Here is a 25966-nt window from a genome sequence, read left to right as displayed (position 1 = left end):
TTTAAAAAAAATACACATTCATGTATATAAACTTTTAAAGTTTCTTTGATGGAATAAGCACTAATGCACCCAATTCTTTTGATAGAATTCCACAATAATTCAAGTCCAGTATAGGATTAATAACAGATAAAGTAAGCACGTATGAAGGCGAGAGCAAAAGGCTTCGAAAGACGAGGCTGTCGTCAGAGGCAAGGTTCCAATAGACCTCCCATGAGATACTGAACCCTGCCACATCGAACCAATTAACTATACATGTGGTTTCAGTGTCATGCCAGGAGGCACGCCAACACCACCAGTCAAAACAATGCCAGTCCCAACCAAAGAAGGTAAAGTTCGGTTTCATTTATCATAGCAAGATGAGCTTCACAAACAGCACTGCTGGGACTATCAGTTCCGTCGTGCTCCAAACATTCAGAGCCAGGATTCAAACCTGGAAACCGGCCATAATTGATTCAGATTTATTAAAATTACAAGGTTCACGACTTTGAACGGAGGAGTGTGACACAGTTAAGAAACCGGCCGATGCAGTACGGGGGGGTAAGGGGTGTCTGTATAATCCAACTCTAGCCGTTCTCAGTTGTGAGGCCCTCGGCAGACGACTTAACCTCCCTGTCCCCGGGCCTCAGTTTCCCAACTAGAAAATAGGGCTAAGAAGAGCACCTCAAATGGTTCGCAGAGAGGATCAAATAAGATAATACCCTTGTGTTTAGGGCTGTGTGTGGCCCATAAGAAGTGATTAATAAATGGAAGCTAGGATGATGCACAAAGATGATGACGATGCTGGGCAACCAGACTGAATGGGCACGGACACTGGAATCACTGCCAACAGGGGTCACGAAACAGTCAGGGAAAGTCTATTGAGTTAACACACGGCCCGGGCAGATAGGGAGGAAACAGAGACAAAGATACATGTGCCCGCCCTCCACAAACCCCCGGTCCTCCTCCTCCTCCTCCTCCGCCGCCGCCGCCTGGGGACAGAGGCTCGGCTGGGCGAAGCGCCTCTGCCCGGCGCGGCCGCAGAACCACGCCTCGCCCACCGCTTCAGGGGAGGGCGCCGTCCCCGAGGAAGGGGAGGTTCCGGGAGGGGTCCCCACCCCGAAGCCAGCCCCTCACCTTCCGGAAACTCGGGCACTGACAAGTCCTGCTCCCAGCCGTCCACCTTCTGCAGATACTGGTAGACCAAGCTGTCCTTCTCCTCCTGGGTGACGGCGTCGAGCAGAGCGTACTCCAGCGAGGTCTGAGCCGGGAGCAGGCCCGAGAGGCTGCAGCTCCGGGCTCCGGGCGCCGCCATGTTCTCTCCGGACGGTCCAGGGGCGGCCGCAGAGCCCGCGGGACGGTCTCGTTTGGAGGGAGAGGAACTTACGGTCCTCTGGTTTCAAAACCGCACATTCGCTTCACTCTCCACCAGCGCCACTCCACGTTCACAGCACTTTTTTCAAATGCTAAAGTACAAATTGACGCAATTCCCAGGCACGTAATTAAACTACCGTCCCAACCTACCCCGCCCCTTCTAAATCTTCTCGCCGCAGCTGAGCCTGGACATTCAGAGCGCCAGATTCAACATGGAAAAGGCTTCTGGGCCAGCGTTCTAGAAGCTCCAAGAGAACAATTCCCCACCCTTCACTTTGGAAATTAGCAGGTTTTAGAACTAAAACAAAACAAAATAAATCCGTAGGATTTAAAAGGGCCCTAACTCTTTTTCTTTTTAAAGTCTCACGTTTAGACCAGGATCAGCCGATTCGACACAGCATTGGGAGCGCGAAGCTGTTCCGCCACGGCACTAAAGGTAAAGGAGTAGGCTTTTTAAAGTTGTGAGCGACTAGCCCATGGCCTTGGCTTATATGCAAACGCAGCATTTTGTTACCCTGCAGTGCTGAAAGTGCGGGTGCGAATAGATTGTCAGCCAAGCAGGGGGAGGGGGCACGATGGGAGCGGACGCAGCTGGAGCTACTCCCGAGGCGCGAGGGTGGCAGGTGGGCGACCGCGGGGATCCCTGAGGGCCCGGCCTCTGTCTTCAGAAGTGGAGAGCACTGGTGGCTTTTGTGGAGCGAGCTGGGCTGGCAGCTCCCTCGCTCCCTTCCCTGGAGGGGATGAGGGCCTACTCTGCTGGCCTTGCAGCCTTTAATGCCCAAAGAGGCGGTCGAGCCGGTGGGAGGCATCAGGCAGGTGAAGCTTGGTTTTGAGGCTGCGGGAGAGAGAGCTGATCACCTTCAGGCAGACCACCTCTGGGGTCTGGAGATAGGAGTGTGGGTGGCCTCAGTGCAAGCACAACTTCACATACTTGAATTTTGTTTGTTCATTGTGCAGTGTTTGTTCATTACCGCTGGAGGAAGATACTGGATTGACCCAGGAAACTGAAGTTGTCGAATATCCACCAGTCACGGATAAGGGCGCGTTTTTGTTTTTTTTTTTTTTTTGCCAATCACACACATTTGATTATGGTGTGACTAGTGTTACTAGCAAACTGAAGTAGCCATTAAGTGTTTGCAACACCTGCTGAGCCAGTTGCCCAGGGACTGTGGTTGGGTTTGTGAATTATTTGGACAATTGTCCAGTTGAAAGAGAGCTGACAGGAGCTTTATAACAATTTTACGAAGCTCCTTCTAAGATTGAACTGTTAAACCTATACTTCCCATTGGGGTTTAGTGTTCAAAGTATTACTGATACTACTTTTTATGAATCAAGTCCTGGAAAAAGCCAAGATACCTGAACGAAATACACACAATGGAAAACTCAGATGTTAATTTTATTGTGCTATAAATGAAACAGCAGGTGTTCTCATGTATAAGGTTTGTAGTTTGCCAATATAATCATTATCAGAGCTTTAGATTCTCATCAAGTTGGTGGGTTTTTTGTTACTTCTTTTTCCTGAGCAAAATAATTCCATTAAAAAATTTTGAAACAAGACATAGACCCTCAATTTACTTAAGATTAGTGCTTCTTTAATGATCAAAATCATTTTGCCATGTTAGAGGATGCTTTTCTGGAACAAGACATCTGGGAATACAAATCCAAAAGAAAACCCAAACCAGTACATCCAAATAATTGCTCTGAGAATATTCCAAAATCTGTTGAGAAAGCAACAGATGGACAATACCAGTCAAAACGAAACAGAAATAAAAAAAGAACTGTAGAAGGTAAAAAGAAGGTTAAGGCCCCCGAAACGTGCCTTGGAGAAACAGACAGTCAGACTTCTGTCGCTTCCAGTCAGAACTCTAGTTGTGGAGACGGTATTCAGCAGTGTCAAGACAGGGAGGCCACTCCAGGAAAGCACTGTAGGACTCACAAAAACAAACACGTGTCTCCAAAGATACGACCGGTTTATGATGGGTACTGTCCAAACTGCCAGATGCCTTTTTCCTCCTTGCTAGGTCAGACACCTCGATGGCATGTTTTTGAGTGTTTGGATTCCATACCAGTCTCCGAAACAGGTAAGATTCCAAAAAAGATAGTGGACTCTAAATAGTCAAAAAGACCTGCGTTAGGCCAGACATATCAGTCCAGTGAAACAAGCCAGGTAAGCAGTAAACCAAAAATGAGATGAGATACTCAAAGTATAAATGACTTAACCGCAGAAGGAAACAAGGTAATGCATTGTTACGCTTCTTGTGAAGGGTAAAAAGATAACAGTCAATTCAAGTTGCAAACTTGAAAACAATATAAATGCATTTTACTATTTCATAAGAGTCCCTAAAAATCTGTGATTTTTCATAAATGTTAATTGAGCACATATTATGGTAGATATTTTCACCTGCATAAGGTAGGTGGTATTGACATCTGATAGATGAGGGTTCTTAAAAGCTAAACAACTTGCCCATTTTGTTATCTTTTATGAAACAGACTTTTAGAGAATCATGAATGTAGTCCAGCCTTCTAAATACGGCTGTGTTGGGGTCATCGTGCTAATGGACAGAAAGAAGAACTAGGAAGGAGTGTTTGGTTATTAAGATTCTAATAAATAAAATTGTGCCAAATGAGAACTGAAGTAATACTGTTTCTGTTATCATTTAAACTATATAATAAATATCATGTTTAATATGTAGAAAATCCTACTTGTAGTATATGGAGAATGGATGGTTATTGATGATTTGATTATTTAAAAGTTATATATACCATACATAAATTTTTAAATCTCAAGGAATCAAAATAATATTCAGTATGGCTTTCGTGTTAACTATGATTCAGAATACGTTTTATTATTAACTTCTAGTTCTCATTTTAAAGTACTGCATGAAGATGCAAAATAACTTAAAAAAAATTGGCACTAGCCTTATACAACCGAGAAAGCCTCATCAAATGCTAGTAATTTGTTTTTCAGTGGCTTGAAAGTCAGAAATGGCAGCTGGAATCCCATGGTGAGCAGTCAGGGTGAAATATCTTATAGGTGAAGCCACCTCAAAGAGTTTTTCTCTTGGTTTTTTCACTGATTAAACTCCTTTGAACGGATAATCTCAGGTGGATTCTTCTTGAATTGAATTTTATTCTATAACATATACTTTTATGAGGTGGTTTTAACTTAATTTTTAAGCAATGAAGTCTCCAGTTTAATGTGACATCTTCTTTTTGTGGGGGTGGATCATTTTTTGATGGGCCTGAAAATGAACATACAAGGGGTGGGGTATGCCAAGACGCTTTACAGACTGTTTCTCAGTCATAAAGGTATGACAGGGAATAGTTTCCAGATTATTAAAGCCTTATTATTAACCAGTTTATCAAACTGAATTTCAAATCTTAGAACAGAACCTAAAATGTTTAGGGTATGAACAGCTGTAATTAAGATTGCTATTACTGTTTTATATACAGTGTGAATATTAAATAACGGAAACTAATTTGGTACTGCAACTGTCATACGTATGTGTTACCTGATAAGACAAAAATTGAGGTAGAACTTTTAGTCTGTGAGAGACATACCAGCCTTCTCTACTCTTTATTGCTTGAGCAATAGTGACGGAGTGAAACTGATGGGATCAATTTGTAGCACCTGCTTCAGAAATACCTAGTGCAAGCATGACATGCATTTTGGAGGAGCTCGTATTTGTGAAAGTTTTAGTGGGGAGAAAAAGGTGTTAGTCTTAGATTTTGCTGGGGCGGGGGGGGGAAGAGTATTTGAAAAGAAATTTAAAAGAATATATTGATTTAAAAATAATAACTAGCACCTTGCAAAACCATACTGGATTACTGTTATTGTGTGATTTTTTGTTTATATAATGATAGCTATTGTCCTAAGGCCTCAAAGTTGGACTCATGACTTTCCACTTACATGTTAATTTATAGTGCTAATACTGTCAAAGCTTAGTCTGTGCTTTGATCTGGTAATAATTTTTTCTTTATTAAAATTTTCAGAGTGTCCTGATGCTCTTCAGTGTTCCTCAACAATTCCTTCTCATTACAAGAGATACACTCATCACCTGCTAGCTCAAAGCAGGGCTAGTAATAGTCCTTTCAGCGATCCATCCCATGAGTCAGGTGGGAGTTTCGGTGAGACTAATTCAGGCTTTCTTTGTAGCCTTAAGGAAAGATGGTCTTCATATCAGAAACAAACAAATAACTTAAAAAAAAATGTTTCAACTGATCCCTTGTTAGTGACACAATGTCTAAGAAAATCTCAGTCTCCAACTGAAACTGATAAAAAGGTTTCCTCTTCGACAAATATCCAAACTTCCCAACAAGTCCCACAATTTACAGAGCTTGTTAATAATGACAAACTGGTAGGATTTGGTTTGCCTCTTGCTGAAGAATTAGACAGTCAAAACAGCCCAGAACACATAAATTTGACATTGCCAGAAAATGACTTTAGCAACTGTGAAATCTCCTATTCTCCACTTCAAAGTGATGAAGAAACTTATGATACAGATGAAAAGCTGGATGATTCACAACAGGAACTATTTTTTACAGAAAGCTCTAAAGATGGCAGCTTAGAAGATGAAAATAGCTCCACTTTGTCTAAAAAACTCCATGACCCTTTACTGAAGGACCAGGAGGAGAGCTGCCCCGAAGTGGATAGCTTCTTAACTCAGGATAAATACGATGAAGAATCGTATAAATGCAACACTCTAAATGATTCGTCTCAACTTACTTTCCAAAATAAGAGTATTATTTTACGTGATGATCCAGCATATACTGATGATTTTATATTGTTTCCACCTGCATTAGCAGAGCGGTTTACTTCTCCTAGTTACCAAGCCACTAAAGCAAAACCTGATGAGCCAGAATTTCACTCATCTCAATCAAATAAAGAGAAACAGGTAATTGAAGAATCAGCTGTTTACAGTCAAATTTCTCTTCCCTTACTTAAGAGTAAAATGTCAAAACCTTTTGAAAGCCAGGGAGGAGGGTGTCATTCTTTCCAACCAACCCAAAGTAAAACTAGAGAATTATCAAGTAAGAATTTCAATGCTAAGCACAATACGAACTCAGCATGTTTCTGCAGAAAGGCGTTAGATGGTATGCTGGACAGTAAAGTTACAGCTTTAAATACAGCGATATTTTCTAGTACACCTACTGCTGCTAAGTCTTTGAAAATATTGCTACCTGGCCCTAAGTGTAATGCATCACGACGTTCTACTAAGGTAATGAAGCAAATGGATATAGGTGTGTATTTTGGACTACCACCCAAAAGAAAAGAAGAGAAATTGCTGGTGGAAAGTGCATTAGAAGGGATGAACTTAAATACAGTTGTAAGTCCTAATGGAAAGAGGTCCCGGCAGCGCAAGAGGAAAACAGAAAAATCTTTAAGTGATTTAGAATTAGAAGCAAATAATTTAAGTGAGAGTCAGCCCTCTGTGGAACTTTCTCGTAAGAGGTCACAGCATCAAAGAAAGAGACTTAAAAAGTCAGATTCATTGCAGGAAGGAGTACATCAGAAGAGTTCAGGTCACTGTAACAAGACAGAACCTGGAACAGTCAAGTTAAGTAAAGACAGAGTCTTCGTAAAATCAGCTCATGGCAGGCTGCAGAGAGGGAACACGAAAATCCCAGAGTCATCGAATGCAGGAGAATTAAGGAAAAGGACATGTCCATTCTATAAGAAAATACCTGGTAAGTTGACATATCAAGGCTTACTATATCTACGAAGATGCAACTTTTTTGTATTACATGTTCATTGCCCATGTTATGTGTGTGTGAAACAATTTTTTTGTGTGTTTACTTTTTATACCTCATTGACCTGTAACAGACTTTTTTCCTATTTAATCTTTTTTACTCCAATTCAGCAAACTTTTATTAAACATATTATATATATAAGGTACTATACTATTTAGATAGATATTACAGATCTGACAAAGATTCATATAGATCAGCTTAATACAGAAGGAGGAAAGGCTCTCTGTAAGTAACCATAATAACAGTCTCTAAGCACTTAAGAAAAGTGCAAGTACTAAATAGCTTCGAAGAAGGAAAATGTCACAGGTTATACAGGTCATAATAAATGCTAAACATTTTTAAACCATATCATAACTTAGTTTCTCAGTCTTTTCATGTTCTTATAATTTCTCATGTCGTCATAGATGAGTTAGTAGAAAAATGTGTTGTAAAATGAATTTTATTATTGAAGAAAACAGGTACCCTTCTTCTGAAAAGAATATAAAACTGCCCAAATATACTTGGTTTCAGAAAAAATTTTTAATATGCTTTTTTGATATTCTAAATCTATTCAGTATAATTTGTTCAAAATATTTATGTAAAGAAAAGCATTTATGTACATCATAATACCAGTTCTGTTTTTAATAATTATTTTGATTAATCTTCTGTATTTTAAGTGAGCCCAGAATTAGTGGGCCATGTGTGGATAGGCCTCCGTAGAATTGTGGAGGTATGTTTATTTACCTGCATATCACAGCCAGTGCACTTGTTTTTTCTCATGAACAAATTTCAGAACAGCTCAATCTTTTTTATTTATTTTTTTTCATTATTGCTCCTCTAGGGAGCCTGTTTAGGCTTTTTGTTTGTTTGTTTGTTTCCCTTCCTCCTCCCCACCTCCCACAATGAAATTCAAATATTACAGATACCCTGTTTCTGTGTTATTGTACTGTGGCCCTTTGGAGGGCCATTAGATTATTTGGGTCATCAACCATTTTTGCCCCTTAGGAGCATACCAATATCACCCCCATTGAGAATTCATGTTTTAAAAGAAAGTTAGCATTCTCCTTTTGCTGTTTTGCAGAAGTAAAGGATTTTAGGTGCCCAGTAAGTATTGTGAAAACATTCAGCAAAACAAAAAGGTAACTCATTTGTAGCTTAGTATTTTTAATTTTTTTTGTACAGTTATTCATTAAAAAGCCTATACTGGGATATTTAATGGAAACTTATAAGACTCATTTTCGTCTCTAGTATCACCTTTTGCTGAATTTATGTGGTGTAGATTTTTAAATTAAAATGTAAAGTTAAGTTGGAAATGAGATGTAAAGGTGTCAGAGGGTTTGCTATATAAGCAAATTGGGTTGCTTTTACTTAGTTAGCTATCGCTCAAGCAGCTGTGTTGGTGTTTTCATTGTAGGAACTGGCTTTACAGTCGATGCCTTTCGGTATGGATTGGTTGAAGGTTGCACGGCCTATTTTCTCACACATTTTCATTCTGATCATTATGCTGGATTGTCTAAAAACTTCACGTTTCCTGTTTATTGTAGTGAGGTAAGTTTTAGTATTCTAAATCCTGAATTTGTAGAATGCAGCAAATTTCTAACCAGTCTGGTTAAAAAAAAGGCAATTAAGATTGTAAGATCTATCATTCTTCTAGAAAATATATGAAAAAACAGACTCCACATTGAGATTCTAAAAGTAAATGAGTTATTGTCAATAGTTACAATAGATTTTTTAAATTATGCTTTGTTATGTGGAAACAATAAATATTGATACCTCATGATGTACTGAAACATGTAAGTTTCATTCAGTAAATATTTACTGAATGCCTAAAAAGACAGTCAAGGCAAAATACCTAACTTCAGGGAGCTTTCAGGCTACACATTCACAAACAGTACCGCAATGGGATCTGTATTGTAATAGAAAAGTGAACAGAATGCCTAAAAGTAGGGAGAAGCGGGGCTTTACTGTGTCCTAGGCTAAAGTTAGAAAAAGTTTCACGGTGAAAGAGATACCTTGAAATAATTATTAAAAGGTGAGCATTTTAATGTGTACTACTAAGGGCTTTGGCTAGAATTTGATTTTATCCTCAAGCATTCTTGAATTATCTTCTTTTTATTAATGAAGCAACTGAGGCTTGGAGAGGTTAAGTGGCATGCCCCAAGTCACAGAGCTAGTAATGGCAGAGCCAGAATTTGAACGCAGGTCTGTCTCATTTCAGAGCAAGGTAGAGGAAAGAGGAGAGAGCCTTCCAGGTAGAGAAGAGTTTGTGTAAAGGCACAGACACCTAAGAAGTATGCCCATTCCAGGAACTTCACATAATTCAGAATCAGTAAAGACAAGATAGGGAATAACAGGAGATAAATCCACAGAAATGGGTAGGAGCCAGATCAAGAAGGGTTTTGTATGACGTGATGGGGATGATGGACTTTTTACAGGTGAGGGAGAATCAGTGACCGTGTTTAAGCAGAGCTGTGACACAGTCATTTTAGAAAGTTCTTCCTGGCATTCTGGAGGGTTTACACGAGTATAAGTGGGAGAACCAGGAGATTATTAAGATGTTTGGGTTCTAAACTAGATACGAAATAAAAGACATATTTAATGTTTTAATGTATCAGCAATAAGCACATCCTGTTTTGCAGATAACTGGCAATCTGTTGAAGAGCAAACTTCACGTGCAAGAACAATACATCCATCCATTGCCAACAGACACTGAATGTATAGTGAATGGTGTCAAGGTTGTTCTGCTAGATGCCAATCAGTAAGTATTAAAGTTACCTTAGTAATACCCTATTTTTAAATATTCAAAAGGAAAACACATTGCATGGTTATTTAAGAACTTTTTATTGGAACTATTATGCTTGATATTTCATAAATGTCTTAGTTAAGTAAGATAAGAAACAGTTAAGTGTGTTTCTCCTTTTTAAAAAAAATGTACCCAATTACAGGATCAAAAATTAAACATAGAGAGTTCTCTAAGTGTTCTCTAACCCATTTTTTAATGCAGTTTAAATTACTGTGCTTTACATGAGACTCCATCTTATTTTTTTTAATCTTTTAACATATTGCTGCTGTTCTTTAAGAGATAACCTTTTGCCATTTTCTTTAATATCACTTACATAAATTAACAGCTGGTACAAATTAACAGCTGGAACTCCATTCAGATTCTAGAGGTTTTTTTTTTTTTCCTTTAAGAAATCCTTTAGGTTTTTGATACTAAAGTCTTGGAAGATTTTTTTCTTGGAAATTGGTTTTCTTTTTCCCTCATTTTTTTAAATGTAAAGTACTGTCAGGATTCACATTGCCAAAATGTAACTGTCAGTCAGCTATGCATCTGTGTAATTTCCATAGAATGTTAGCCTTATGTACCTTAGAGATCATAGATGCCTAGAGAATTAAAATTAAGACTAAACCTAGGTTTCCTAAAATCCAGGCTTGTTATTTTTTCAGGTTGCCTATAAGTTTTTGTCTGCTAACTTCGCTGCTGCTTATTTATTTAATCACCAATTATGATAACTCAGGTTCTGATTTTTTTTTTTTTGGTCAACTTTATTGAGGGACAATTTACATAAATAAAATGGACCCATTTTAAATCTTTGCTGAATTTTGACAAAAATAAACACCCATGTAATTCCCACCACAATAAAAATATGGAAAATATTCCCCACCACAAAAGTTTTCCTTGTGTTCCTACCCAGTCAATCCCGAACCCCGACTCTGACCCAGGAAACCATTGATGTGTTTTCTATGACTATGGATTAGATTTGTCTTTACTAGCGATTCATCTAAATGAAATCATATAGTATCTTCTGTTTTGTATCTGGCTTCTGTCACTCCTCATGTTTTTGAGATTCATTCATGCTGTTGTGTGTTCCTTTTACTTACCGAATACTGTCTATTGTGTGGACACAATACAATTATTTTTTCCATTCACTTCTTGTTGGACAACTGATTTTCGTTTATTGATCTTGTATCCTGAGACCTTGCTAAGCTTGCTCATTAGTTGTTGTAGGTTTTTTGTAGATTCTTGAAAATTTTCTACGTATGTCATCCACAAATAAAGATGCTTTCGTTTTACTTCTTTCTTTACATTTAGAATGATATTTTTTCTCTTATTTATTGTACGGGATTATGCCTTCAATACAGTGTTGAACAGGAGTGATGTAAGCAGACATATTGCCGTGTTCTCGATCTTAAGGGGAACGCTTTCAGTCTTTCTCCGTTAAGTATGATGTTTGCAGTAGGGTTTTCATAGATGCCTTTTATCAGGTTGAGGAAAATCCCTTCTATTCCTATTCTGCTGGGAGTTTGTAACCGTGAATGGGTGTTGAACTTTGTCAAATGTTTCTTTGGCATCTGTTGAGGTGATAATACAACTTTTGTCCTCTATAATGTTAATGGGGTAAATGACAAAGATGGACTTAAACCAGCCTTGCATTACTGAGATAAACCCCACTTGGTCTTCATGTATTACCCTTTTTCAAAATATATAGCTGGATTTGATATGCTAATATTTTGTTAAGGAATTTTGTGTCTGTTTTAAAAAGTATATTGGTCTATAGGGTTTTTTTTTTAACTACACTTTTGTCTTATTTTGATATCAGAGTAATACTGGTCTCATGAAATATTCCTTCCTCTATTTTCTAAAAGGTGTCATGTAGTAATTATTATTATTTCTTCCCTAAGAGTTTAGTGGAAAATCTCTAGTGAAGTCATCAGGGCCTGAATTTGGGAGTCAGGGAGATAAGGGGAAGTTTTTAATTACAATTGTAATTATTTCCTGTGTTTTCCTAGAATTTAAAATGAAAATTCTCTGTGTTTCGGCAGTAATTTCCAAACCCTATTGTGTCAGGGGTCCCCGAGACCACCTTGAGGCTCAATGGTTCACCAGATGGACTCACAGGACACAGAAAAGCTGTTTTATTTGTGGTTACAGCTTATCACAGTGAATGGATACAGATTAAAATCAGCAAAGGGAAAATGGAGGCAAATCCAGGAGAAACCAGGTGCAATTTTCAAGGTGTCCTCTTCTAGTGGAGTGGCACAGATGTGCTTAATTCTCCCAGCAACAGTGTGTAACAACACATAAGAGGTGTGGCCAACCAGGGAAGCTCAGTTGAACCTTGGTATCCAGGGGTTTTATTGAGGGTCAGTCATGTACACATGCAACACCCATGCTGATTGACCTGGGGTACTTAGACGCCAGTCCCCTAGAGCAAAGACAGATATTCACCATAGATCACACTGTTAACATAAAATATCTTATCAAACTAGTAACACATGGCCCAATGTGTCAGGCATACAAAACACTCTTAGCAGGCAGAATATTTCAAGGACTCTAAACTTATCTCCCAAGGGCCAGCCAATGACTATTCCTAAGGACAGGCCTTTCTTGGGGACCTGTGGAGTTTGCACAACACTGGCCTGCTGAATTAACCCTTTCCTGCACACCATTTTTTTTGTGTGTGTGACATAAACTTCTTTAAGTGAAAATGCTACATACCTTTGTAGTGCGATGCTATGTCATTGTGGTCAGCTAATAAAGTATATTAACTTGTTGATATTGAAATGAACACTCTTTCTTTAGATGCTTTGCCTGTGTTAAGAATATTCCTTTGAAATGTTTGTGTTCAGCTGTCCAGGTGCTGTCATGATCCTTTTTTATCTTCCTAATGGTTATGTCATACTACACACTGGAGACTTCAGAGCAGATCCCACCATGGAACGTTCTCTTCTTGCAGGCCAGAAAGTCCACACGCTTTACTTAGATACAACGTAAGAGAAACTTTGTTTGTGTACTTCTTTTTTCCACCAACAGCATTTGCCCTGCATGTTATGAATAATTTGAACTTTTGCTTAGGTAATCAAAATGATGGCTTACTGTCAATTATCATTTTAAGTATTAGGTGGATGCTATTTGAAAAAATATATACTTAAGAACAAATTTTGGATTGCATGGCTTAACTGACTCCAGCTCAGTTTTTTTTGTAATATCCTTTTGAAAATATGGTTTATGTAAAAACCTTGTTACTGAAACAAGGATGAAAAATTCGGGAGCAAACTTTAGGAAAACGCCCTTTAAAGTTATCCTTTCAAAGTGTCTGTGTAACTATTAAGCATGATTGTGAAGAAAAAAACAGAGAATGAGATTCTGTCTGAATATTCAAACTTACTTTGTTCCTTTCTCCAAAAGGTAATCTATAAGTGGCAACCTTGAATTCCTAAGTGCTACATAATGGTATAAGCTATTATCTTCTTTTATATATTAAAATACCTCATCAATTGGTCAGAAATTATGTTAACCATTTCAACCTGTTTTAAGAAGAAGTGAGTTTGGATGGCATATCTTAGTAAGAGATGGTCTTTCCACAACCAGTTTTCTAATACTATAGTTAATTCTTCCATTCACCTAAATACTAGGTGAACTAAGAAAATAATTTTTTTTAAACTTTGTTACTTAATTCTACATACAATTCTGGATTTCTTTGTGAGTATTTATAGGAGAAAGGACTCAGTCTTTTCTTAATAATAAGAATTATGGCTGAACAGCAAAAACAATTTTGAAAATTGGAAAAATATTTCTTTAATGTGTATACTTTATGAGATTTTTCGTGAAAAAGTGCTTAATTTTCATCTCAAATATCTATAACTAATAGTGTTAATTTTTCATTAACTATTTTCATTAAAATAGTGTTAATTTTTCAATACAATTTTTCATTGTATTGAAGTAGACCCAACTGGATCTGCTGTAGTCCCATAATACTATATATATTTCTATATCTCCTAAAAGAAAGTAACAACCAGATGAATATTAACTGTTTGATTTAATGCTACTTCACCAAATTCATGTTCAGTTTCATTATGTTAAAATATATATATATTTTTTGGGCTTCCCTTATATATATATATATATATATATATATGTAATTTTTAAAACTAAATCAGAATTCTCTAGTCCAAAAAGATAATCTCTATAAATCATATTTCCTTTGATAGGGATTAGGGTTAAAAAAAAGATATTAAGGCTTATAATTCATAGCTAAAATAGCTACCTAGAAATATTCTTGAAGGAAAAAAAATGCAGTTTCTTTATTTGAGGGTTATAAAAGAAATATAATTAAAAAGGTATATTGAAATGTATAGTTCCATCATAAATAATCAATAGCTGGTAACAAATATTTTAACCACAGGCACTGGTGAGATAACTGCGGTGGCGTTAATGTACTATACTGCTGTTGTATGTAATTTTGCTAAAGCTTGTTTTCTAAAATAGCATCCAACTTAATGCTATGACTTTCTTGTTGTTCTTTTAATAAGTACCATATTTCCATATTACAGATATTGCAGCCCAGAATACTCTTTTCCGTCTCAGCAAGAGGTTATCCAGTTTGCCATCAACACTGCCTTTGAGACTGTAACTCTAAACCCACGTGCTCTTGTTGTCTGTGGCACTTATGCTATTGGAAAAGAGAAAGTCTTCCTAGGTGGGTGGTAGCTGTAGCTAATTTACTGTATTCTAAAGATCAGATTCTTTCTGCATAAAGCCCTTTCAGGCTCTGTTCTTTCAGTTGATATTTATTTCCTGAAACAGTTCAATATTACCTTTGAGGTTGAAAGAAAAATTTGATAGAGTTTGATTCATTTAAATTTTGAAAGCCTGAACTTAATGGAAACATTTGATAAGTATGTTTACGGTAGCCTTCATATCTACAAAATGTTTATAGAGCAAAAGTCCATGCTACATTAGTATTTTAGTAAACTTTGAAAGATGACTAGTGCATAGGTCTTTCACTGCATTCTTTGATGATAACCATCAATTAATTATTTTAGAGACCAGTTTTAGTTTTTGTTCCTAAATGATTTTTGGATATGTAACTGTAGTTTGTCTACATAGTATTGTACTATTTTGCAAAGTACTTCCGTTTCTTCTTAACTGTGGTCCCATAATGTCAAACATTAAGACGTGAAATGATAAAGCTAAGGTTTTAACTCCTCCAAATTTTGTTTTTTCCCTCCCTCTAACTCTTTCCATATATCTTATGCAATTTTTAAATACTAGGTCTTTAAAAATAGATTCTTGGCTTTCTCACAATTTATTCTACATAGTTAACTGACAAACCTGTTCAGCCTTTTTGAGATATTATGGCAAAAGTGTGAATGTTTTGAATTTCTTTTAATTTGGTAAATTCTTATTTTAAAGTTGAGTTGTAATTTTATTTTTTTTCATGAGCTGTAATTTTACTGTTTTTGAACTTTTCCTTTAGCCATTGCTGATGTTTTAGGTTCAAAAGTGGGCATGTCCAAAGAAAAATATAATACACTGCAGTGCTTCAATATACCAGAAATTAATTCCCTCATCACTACAGACATGTGCAATTCGCTGGTTCACCTTCTCCCAATGATGCAAATTAATTTTAAGGTAAGCATTCAAGAGACATGTCTTCTTAGGATGAACTAGAAAAGGCAATCTGATGATTGTAAACTAGAATCCCATTTTACTTGCATTTAACGTAGAGGAATTCAGTTACAGTGGAGTCAAAGTAAACTTTGCCCTAGAAAATCTTTTAAGTGGAATTTTAAATGTTTTAAGTTTGTGTGTGTGTGCAGCTGTACAGAGTAACTCATATGCCCACCAGGAGTTTGAGAACTAGAGAACTGTCATAAAGGAAGAAACAAAAATAGAAAAGTGTGCAGCTCTCTGGTCATTCAAACATTCTGAGATTGTTCTCCATTCTTCCTGGATGTGTAGGGAAATGAGTGGAGAATTCTAGGGAGTTCTTACTTTTCTTCAGGTCTATTCTGTATAATATTAAGCCACTATAACATTAGTATACGTTGAAAATATACTTGTGAGGATTAAATGAAACAGTAGAAGTGAAAGAGAAAATTCTAGTGCTGGTTCTGAGATATAGATTAAGATACATATGACATGACCTCCCTGTGATTTATGGGGGCTCATTTGTCAGATTTATTCAGATTCTAAGATTCGTTCCATTTACTAACGTTTTGACACCTTGCAATGGAATACATCAAACCTATGGATTAAAAGTAATTCAGGGCTTCCCTGGTGGCGCAGTGGTTGAGAATCTGCCTGCTAATGCAGGGAACACGGGTCCAAGCCCCGGTCTGGGAGGATCCCACATGCCGCGGAGCAACTAGGCCCGTGAGCCACAACTACTGAGCCTGCGCGTCTGGAGCCTGTGTTCTGCAACAAGAGAGGCCGTGATAGTGAGAGGCCCACGCACCGCGATGAAGAGTGACCCCCACTTGCCACAACTAGAGAAAGCTCTCACACAGAAACGAAGACCCAACACAGCAAAAATAAATTAATTAATTAATAAACTCCTACCCCCAAAAAGTAATTCAGAACATAATGTACACCAAAAAATATGTTTTTAATTTTGCTATAATGTTTATGAAATAGCTTTTATGGAGCTTTTTGAAATAGCTTAGGTGTTGATTACTGTATCTGTCTTATAAATAATAACACATTGTGTAAAGAAAATGAGGATTTTAGTTCTATCCCTTGAGTAAGGAAATTCTCACGGGTGTAACTACTCTTTTCATGAGATTATGGTAAAAATTTTATGGCCTATTTTCATGAGTATATAATTCATAAAAATGTCTAGGATAATCAGGTCATAGTGTTGTCCACTGGTGTTTAAGCCAGCTTTGCAAACATATGTTAAATTTGAGAGGCATCCAGTTTAATGGAGGCTAATGAGGATGTTGGTTAATTATAAAATGAACACTGATATCCTGCGGAGAGTATAGCATATTTTTATAATTTTTATAAAGATTACTTCATGCAATACAGCCTTATTTCCTGCTAACTTAGTTTCATTTGGACAAATTATCCATTTAGGGGGACAAAAGGGGTGGGGAAGTCAGAATATTATGGAAATGAAGGGACTAGACCTTTTCAAGAATAGTGTTTAAAAGTGCCATATGCTGTGGAGAGGTCATATAAGGAAAAAATGACCTGCACAGGAACTGTTTCAGTGAAGTGATGTTGGAGAAAGCCAGTGACAGCAGAGGGCTACGGAATGAATGAGAAGGTGTGCAGATGGCCAAGGAGCACATAAAAAGAGGATCAACACTGTTAGCCATCAGGGAACTGCAGATCAAAACCACAGTGAGACACCACTTTACACTCACAAGGAGTGTGCTAAGAAAGACAGTGCCAATTGTTGGTGAGGATATGGAGAAACTGGAACCCTCATGCCTTGCTAATGAGATTTTTAAGTGGTGCAGCTGCTTTAGAAAGCAGTTTGTTAACATGGAGTGACTATATGACCAGCGATTCCAGTCCTAGGTATATGCCTAGGAGAATTGAAAACATGTGTCCACTTCTACACAAATGTTCACAGCAGCATTATACATAATAGCAAAAAACCTGGAAACAACTCAGATGTCCATCAAATGATGGATGGATAAACAAAATGTTATATATACATAAAATATAAATATTCTTCAGCTGTAAAAAGGAACGAATTACTGCTACATGCTACTATATGAATGAGCATTGAGAACATGCCAAGTGAAAGAAGCCAGACACAAAAGGCCACATATTGTGTGATTCCATTTATGTGAAACATCCAGAATAGGTAAATCTGAAGAAGTCAGTAGGTTAGTGGTTTCCAGGGCTTCAGGGAGAGGGAATGGGGAGTGACTGCTAATGGGTACGGTGTTATGGAGGGGTGGTGAAATGTTCTAGAATTAGATAGTGGTGATGGTCATACAACTTGGTGGCTATACCAACAACCACTGAACTGTATGCTTAAGAAACACCCAAAAACCTGGCAGTTACCTGCTTTGAAGACAAAAAACAAAAAAAGGAATATCTGAAATCATTGCCTGTATTATGTCCATTATTTGTCATAAGTTGTTGGTATTGTTTAGTAGCCCTTCCCCTTCCTCCATGCAAGTGGCCAGATATTGATGACATTTTTTACAATTTCATATCTTCAGAATACAGACGGAGCAGAAGCTGCCAGTTACCGTAAGACTATATTTTAGTTAGTACTTAAAGCCAGTTTTTCTTACCAGCCAAAAATAGTTTTATTGTATCAGAGCTAATGACTTTTTTGTGAAAATGTAAACCTGATACAATTGTCAGGGTTTCTAAGGCAGGCTTGAAAGACTTAGAAACCCTATAAATGAAACCATTCGTGCTACCTAGTTCAACATCCCAAGTTCATATACGTAAGTATATAGTTTACTATCACCTCTGATTTAAACCTGATTCATGGGATGTGGTAAAACATTATGACAGTAATGTTATAGATGATTATTTGCATACTGAAAAAATAACTTTAGGGGCATCTACTGAATGCATTTTAATCACAAACTGGTTACCAGTAAACAGAGAGACAAGTCATAGATCAGGGACGTTATGTTGACTAAATGATAATAAAATTCCTCATGATAGTAGTTCTGCAGTTGTGGTTAATGAAAGACCAGTGGCTGTCAGCAGTCTTCTCTGTGTGTTTGGCTTATATGATAATATCCTATGTTTTTGTTTGTGGCACGGATTAATGATGTTTTCATGGTAACTCTAATTTGTCTCATGAAAAGCATGAAATTACTTCTGAGTGGGTTCTCCCGAATGTTTTAACAGAGGCAAATAAGAATGGATAAGTTTGATGACCTGCATTGATAGCTGGACTCTCAGTTTATGATATTATGTGTTTAATTGCTCCTAAACCTGTTTCCTATTATTTCCTTTTCTTTGTGAGGACAGGAAGAGAGAGGGATTAGTAACTAAGCAAATAGTATTACAATAGATCTTAGACTAAGTAAGACAAAAATCTGAAAATTTGCAGGGCCAGGGATATGGTAATGAAAACTTAGTTATATAGCTATATAACTTAAACTTTTTTTTGGGAGGTAGTAGTTGGTAAGAAATATGACTGTTTAATGGTAGGTATACAAATTAATAAAAGATCATTATTTGATGCAAAAGAGAAATCAAAGCGTTATTATTAATTTGTCAAGTGAAATCTTAATGTCTGATAGACACAGTAAACTGTTCAACCTTTAAATAGTAATCAAAAAGAAAAATTAAAAAAAAAATGATGTGTTTGTCTTCTACCAAATTGGTGTACTTTTAAAAAAGGTAATATTCCTGTGCTGAGATTCAGAGAAATTGGCACTCTTCATCCACTTGGATAATAATGGAAAAGAGGGTAAATCCTCAACTATTTCCATTTCTAGAAATTTATACTAAAAAATGAGTCCTTTCTGAAGAGATCAATCTGTAAGTTCCTAGGTGCTGATGGTATAATAGATGATGAGAGTCTTAAAAAGTTAGGAAAGGGCAGATGGTTTCCATTAAAAAAAAAAAAAAAAAAAGACTCAGAAGGTGGTGTTTATTGATGCCTTCCCCTTAGGCTGTAAACTTCCAAAAGGTGAAGGCTGTGTCTCACCACTCTGACATCAGCACCTGGTGTTAATACTGGAACAGATATTTATTGAACGAATGAATAGATGGATGAGTGAATTTGTCTTTATCATTTCTTCAGAACTTCCTACCAGCATCTTTTAAAAATTCAGTAGAGTATGTATGGTTAAAGAAGACTTCTAGAAATCCAAGATGATACTATATACACTTTAGGTTTTTTATTATTTTAAATAAAATTAAAATTTTATTATAAATTTACACTAAGCCTTTGACACTCTGGGTTGAATCTTTAGCCCGAAAAGTATTAGAGTTTTTTTGTATCCCTCTTGTCATTGTTATATTTATCTGGATTTCTCTTATCTTGCAAAGGTTGAACCTTTGTCATTGATTTTCTGAGAATCTTACCTAATGTCCTCACTAATGATGACCTCACTAATGTTGACCTCAAGACTTATTAGCATATTACTTCTGATCATAGCACTGTGAAAAGATTTGAAATTATTCTAGTTCATGCATAAAGGGTGAAAAGGAGTAAACACTTGAAAAGGGAACACTAGATACTATGCATCTTAAAATGTACGTCTGAGTTGAGTATAATGCCATTATAAAGTTATTTCCATATTTTATCCATCTGTCAGACCTCTACTGGTGTATATGTATGAGGATATGTTTGGATTGATGTTTACCAGTGTTAATATCAGTATCTCTCATAAGGATAGTATTAGATGCTAGTATCTCTAATATCCTAATAATTGTAGGGTTTGGAGAGGTGTTTGTTTTGTTTGTTTTGGGTAGCTATCTGAATTGTAATTTTAAAACACATGATTACTTATCTTTAAAGTTGCCTCATCTTATTTTTCTCAGACTGTACTTAAACTTGTTTAACTTAGGTAAGTAAAGGGGAAAAGATTTTTTTTTCGGTGATTTTATTTTTTGGGGGAGCACAGCACTAGGTTTTCCAAGTTAATGTTCACCAAGTGAAAACTCGGTGACTGTGCCAATGTAACGTTTTAATCATTCTGTTTTATTCCATATAAACCATCTTCACTGACCATTAAATAAATATCCTGTTTTTATTTAACAGGGTTTACAGAATCATTTGAAGAAGTGTGGTGGGAAATATGATCAGATTTTGGCTTTTCGACCTACAGGATGGACGCATTCTAACAAGTTAACTAGTATGGCGGGTATTATTCCCCAGACCAAAGGAAACATTTCAATATATGGTATAATTATTCAGTTTTTTTACTCTTAATGTTTGTAATTACCTTACATTTTTTTTTAAAAGCAGTAAAACTAAGATCCAAGGAAAAAGAGGCACCAAAGAATCTTTAATAATTTAACAGGTTCAAATCATTCCTCATGCTCTACACCTGTATCTTTAGTATGTTGTAAGTGCATATAAAGGAGTATGATTGTAGTAAATAGACATTGACTAATACAGATCAGTCTATATGTGTGATCAGTGACATGTAGGGGAGATTGTAGAACTACTTGAAAGGAGGGGTGGGTAGTGCCATCGTGTCCTGGAAGTTTAAATGACGCTGCGACACCGAGAACAGGAAGACAGTGGATTAGATGTGATGACAGCAAGAGATACAGACTTGACTTTAATTTTTTCATCTTTGGAGGATGTTTACCACTGTCCTCAGAGACTGGCTTATTACAATAATGGCTGATGGAAACATTTTTGGATCCTAGTTTACTCAAAACAGGACCCTTTCTCCCTCTTTCTCTGAGGTATTTGATCTTCAGTAAAGAAGGTGAAGAGATTTTTAGTACTTAATTTTTTTTTTTTTCTTTTTATGTGTACAAAGCTTGGGGATGGAATCTGCTTACTTGCTGTGGAAATCAAGAGTCTTCTGCTGGTTACTCTTTAAATTTTACTCATATTTCTTCCAGAATTTTCCTGAAATCAATAGCTGGGCAAAGTGCTTAAAGGGAAGAATTGTTTAAAAAGAAAAGCCTACTTATAAATAAGAATCTATAGAAATGCATATTATTAAGTGTCTACATAGCAAAGTAATAGAATTTTTTAATGTTCAAAAGTTTTTGTATCATTTTAATATTTATTATTTGTAAAAGATACTAGCAGATTTTGTTATCAGAAAAAAAGCACCAAGGAATTTTTGGCAAAAATACTCTGGAATGCTTCCCTTTTCTCTTTTATTTTATTTTGGGCTTGTGCAGTTTTCTTTATTAGCTTGATTTTTAGTAGGCACTGTCTTTCGTGTTGCAGGGATTCCTTATAGTGAACACAGCAGCTACCTAGAGATGAAACGTTTTGTTCAATGGCTGAAGCCGCAGAAAATCATACCTACCGTGAATGTTGGCACCTTGAGATCCAGGCGCACAATGGAGAAATATTTTGAAGAGTGGAAGTTGGAAGCTGGATATTGATGTTACCTCAGAGGACTCAGAAGTAGTTAAGTAACTTCGGCCCGGCTTGTTAGTAGTTAAATCTTCAGTGATATGGTATTTCACTTTATGTGAAAAACCTCATGAAGGTCACTCATACAGCTTATTTTCTCATTTATGTTTGAATAACGTGTTCACAGTGCAGGGCCGCTCAGCATCATCAGTGATAATTGAGACTGGTCTGCCTAGTACCCTTGTTTCTTGCCCCTCCCTGTGGGGCTGTTGTATTCCGCATCCAACAGTAGGAGCGTAAACATAGGCAGGTTTGGGGACCAAAGGATTCATGATAATAAACTAGGTTGAAAGCATTATATGTAAGTAATTACGTATCTTTAAAATTATTTAATATGGGGCATATTTTTATGAGATAAAGCTTTTCTATGATATGTATACTTAAATAAAAAATTGATCTTAAATTTGCCATAGTGTCGTTTGGTTTTTAGGATTTATAACTGACATTTATGCAATCATAAAATTTCAGTGACAGTAAGTCAAAATTTGACTCTGAAAAGGATGACTCAAAGAGACTAGACAACTACTCAGTAAATGATGGAGAAAAGTTTGCGTGAATAATGTTTATCTGAATTGTTTACTCAAGACATCAGATAAGTAAAAGTTTAGATTGCAATTCTTTGTTTGTTTGTTTTTGTTTTTGCGGTACATGGGCCTCTCACTGTTGTGGCCTCTCCAGTTGCGGAGCACAGGCTCTGGGCACGCAGGCTCAGCGGCCAAGGCTCATGGGCCCAGCCGCTCTGCGGCATGTGGGATCTTCCCGGACCGGGGCACGAACCCGCGTCCCCTGCATCAGCAGGCGGACCCTTAACCACTGCGCCACCAGGGAAACCCGCAATTTTTTTTTTAAAGGAGATTATATAATTTATTTATGAGTCTTGATCTCTTCAACAGAGATTAACTGATCCAAAATGAAAATTTGGGGCAATACATGTTAAAAATGGTTTTATGGGGTTTAAATAAGAAAATGGCTAGCATAACGAAAGTATGCATGTGTATATATGTGTATTCTTCTATTGCCTCTAATGAAATTAATTTAGGGATTCCTTAATGTTTTAATGGAAAATTATTTTCTGTGATGATTTCGGTCACCAGAAGAATAGTACTCTCCATGAACTTTATTTTCATAAACTTGGATTTTGCTTTGTTATGGTGGTGTTAGTAGGGAATCATGTTTAGGGAAGGAAAAGCATTTGGGGCCCAGTAGTAATAAATCCAGTGTAACTATGTTCTGAGTTGATTTCAATTACATATTTAAAATATTTTGACTTCTTTGGGCTTGGTGTTTTAAACTTTTTATAAATCATTAATTAAGAGTTATAACTAGAAAAATTGCATGTAGTCTACAAATACAGATATTTTTAACATAGAGGAGATAGCCAAGTCATTTAAGGTCTTTTTTTTTTTTTGAGTAATAGTTTTTTCCTAGAATTGTCATTTTTCATTGGTAAAAAGATTTTTCATGATTTTGAATGTTTTGCTTTGGAAATCCAGGCATGTTATTTAAAAGCAGCCTCAGCCGTCTTATTTTCGAACACAAAAACATCTTTCTACACAATTAGCACCATTATGGCAGCTTGGAAATGATTTGTTTTGCTGTTATTATTGCAGAATATGCAAACCCTCATTTAGGGACCATCCCAAATATGGGATTTATTTTACAAATGAGTCGCAACAACCGAACTTTTCAAGGCTCTGTTGAGAACTGTATGTGAAATTCTTAGTTCCAATAACCTAACACTTTGGTAGGTAAAAATGTTCAATTTTAGGGCTTCCCTGGTGGCGCAGTGGTTGAGACTCCGCCTGCCGATGCGGGGGACGCGGGTTCGTGCCCCGGTCCGGGAAGATCCCACATGCCGTGGAGCGGCTGGGCCCGTGAGCCATGGCCGCTGAGCCTGCGCGTCCGGAGCCTGTGCTCCGCAACGGGAGAGGCCACAACAGTGAGAGGCCCGTGTACAGAAAAAAAAAAAAAAAAAAAAAGTTCAATTTTAAAGCAAAACAAAAGAAGAAAAAAATCTACCATCAACCCAAAATAAATGGATGGCAGCTCTTGAACATCCTTACCATGTGTAGATAAGAAGAAATAGAATTAAGCCAACAAAGGGGAAAATGCTTTACTATACATTACATGTATTCGGAACTTTTCAGAAAGCTCCTTTACACTCTTATCTAAACATTGAATTACTAGATGCACTGACACTTGACAGGATGTTTTCAAGTTCTCATGACATTGATTTAATAGGAAAACCTTTTCCACTTGATGTCAATGCCTTTTATTTCTAAGTTATTTATCATTTACCCTGTATTTATTAATGTGCCTAAATATGAAACTGGTTTTCAGAAAAACTAAATTATTGCTTTCTTCAGTTATTGAGTTATATTCTTGTGAACCAAATGCATTTAGAATTTCCTTATTTGGTCCTGAATAACTATCTATACTAGACTAGGGAACTCCAAGTACTAATACCCAAAATTATCTGTCTTGAAAGACTATTGATATTGCCTTGTAACTTTTCTGGTTGTTTTATTGCTGTTCATTCAGTTCATTTGGTATTGATCTTAGAAAAATTCCAAATAAGAAGTTATCTGAAATCAGCAAAATCATAAGCTAATGGTTATAGTTAATAGAATGGTTTAGGTATGAGAATTCCTTCTAATCTGAATAGCTGGAAGCTTTTAACTTGGTAATCATTTTGTATGCTAATTATATTTCAACTTTCCCTTAGTATCTACCCCTTCTCCAGAAAGTAGGCATACTCGCTTTGCTTAGGAACTCAATCCCCCATGATTTCACTGTTCTATTTTTGGTAAGCCAGAAATATCTTATGAAACACTTGTTATGGAGTGGACCAATTATACAACACCAAGTATAACACAAAATTATTCTTTTCTTAAACAGTCATAGCCAGGCCAGAACTAGGGTGAGGCAGGAGAGATGCCTAGAATGTAAAATTTAAAGAGGCAAAAGGTAAAAATCCTTTTTAAGGCTGACCCTGCGCTTGCATGACCCTGAGAGTGAGTGTCTCCTTAAACGCTATTCTAGGAAATCTCTCTTGCCTCAGCCTAGTTCCAGGTCCTGATTCGTAGCACCTAATTATGTTTCTTTGCTATTTTGGTGAATCCAAAGTGGTTTTCTAAATAGAATATCGTTAGAGCTTTGTTTTTAATATACATTGAAACATAAATATTGTAATCTGAATTTAGGAGAGTACATTTTCAAGAATTTCCAGATTCATCGATATAGAGCTAATTATACCAGCACCAAAACCCAGATTCCTTTGAGATCCTTCCGCTGGGGTATTGTAAACACTTTCAGGGCAGGGCTCATATCTTACTCATCTTATGATCTAGTACCTTTTTCAGTATGTGGTCTGGTTCAGAGACAGTTCTAACAGATGGTAAATGCTTGAATGAATCTTGAATAAACAGTGAAAAATCCATCTATGTTCTAAGAATCTGACTTCCAAAATTCTTTTACATGTTTTCCTCAGGTGAAAATAGTGTGATTCCAGAAGAACCACTAAAAATAAAAATGTATTGAAACTACTCAGTTGATTGTTCGGGTATATTAAAATGTCCATGACTTCAGTGTAGGAACAATTTAGAGAATAAAGTTTTATTTTTTGTCAAGATCTATCACTTTAGTTTAATTGTCACTAAAATCAGTCACTGAGTATTTGAATCCTCTCTCTTAGAACTTATTCTATCTGCTGAGTAACTGCTGTGTACCCCACACTATTCGTGGTGTTGTGTGGAAATTAAGAGTAATTCAATCTAACAAGGATTTATTGACTGATTATTCTGCATAAGGTGAAGGGGGTATAAACATGTTCTTTGTTCAGGGATTCACACATAAATAAAATAGTCTCAAATGTCAGAAAAGTAGTATTAGGAGCGAAAGACATGTCCCTAGGCACCATGACAAGTGGTATAATACCAAACACTTCAAAGGGAGAAATTAATTCTGATAAGGGAGAGTCCATAGAGAAGATGCCTGTTTACACAGTCCTTAAAACATTAACAGACCTTTCATAGGCTGGAGAGAAATCTAAGGGT

The 25966-nt window shown here is 36.7% G+C and overlaps 2 protein-coding genes across 5 annotated transcripts in view; one reads left to right on the top strand and one right to left on the bottom strand.

The window, feature by feature from the left end:
* Window positions 1–1509, bottom strand: part of NHLRC2 (NHL repeat containing 2) — a 54661-nt gene extending 53152 nt beyond the window's left edge. For both annotated transcript variants that reach the window (XM_024755973.1, XM_024755974.1), the window contains exon 1: window positions 1114–1509. In XM_024755973.1, coding sequence (XP_024611741.1) covers window positions 1114–1291 — 178 coding nt within the window. In that variant the 5' untranslated portion in view covers window positions 1292–1509. The remainder of the gene's footprint in view (window positions 1–1113) is intronic.
* A 186-nt stretch (window positions 1510–1695) lies between these two features.
* On the top strand, window positions 1696–22296 carry DCLRE1A (DNA cross-link repair 1A). 3 transcript variants are annotated; one of them, XM_024756096.1, is made up of 11 exons: window positions 1696–1786; window positions 2308–3431; window positions 5344–5466; window positions 5896–7038; window positions 8495–8628; window positions 9720–9838; window positions 12712–12852; window positions 14416–14561; window positions 15342–15496; window positions 20565–20706; window positions 21720–22296. In XM_024756096.1, exons 2-11 carry the CDS (start codon window positions 2966–2968, stop codon window positions 21878–21880), a joined length of 2730 nt encoding a protein of 909 aa, XP_024611864.1. In that variant the 5' UTR covers window positions 1696–1786; window positions 2308–2965; the 3' UTR covers window positions 21881–22296. The 3 variants fall into 3 exon arrangements, with proteins under 3 accessions (XP_024611864.1, XP_024611862.1, XP_024611863.1); XM_024756094.1 differs by having other exon boundaries at window positions 5344–7038; XM_024756095.1 differs by lacking the exon at window positions 1696–1786 and adding an exon at window positions 1914–1973 and having other exon boundaries at window positions 5344–7038.
* The last annotated feature ends 3670 nt before the right edge of the window (window positions 22297–25966 follow it).

The sequence above is a fragment of the Neophocaena asiaeorientalis genome, unplaced genomic scaffold (genome assembly GCF_003031525.2).
Source record: "Neophocaena asiaeorientalis asiaeorientalis breed wild unplaced genomic scaffold, Neophocaena_asiaeorientalis_V1.1 scaffold85, whole genome shotgun sequence".
Classification (NCBI taxonomy): domain Eukaryota; kingdom Metazoa; phylum Chordata; class Mammalia; order Artiodactyla; family Phocoenidae; genus Neophocaena; species Neophocaena asiaeorientalis.
This window is presented reverse-complemented; position numbering and strand designations above follow the sequence as displayed.

Excerpts from the sequence above, each read along its gene's own strand:
- DCLRE1A (XM_024756094.1), top strand. The coding sequence starts at position 2,966 with ATGTTAGAGGATGCTTTTCTGGAACAAGACATCTGGGAATACAAATCC. Across the intron at positions 7,039-8,494 it reads ATTCTATAAGAAAATACCTG|GAACTGGCTTTACAGTCGAT; the intron begins GTAAGTTGACAT and ends TTTTCATTGTAG. Across the intron at positions 14,562-15,341 it reads AAAAGAGAAAGTCTTCCTAG|CCATTGCTGATGTTTTAGGT; the intron begins GTGGGTGGTAGC and ends CTTTTCCTTTAG.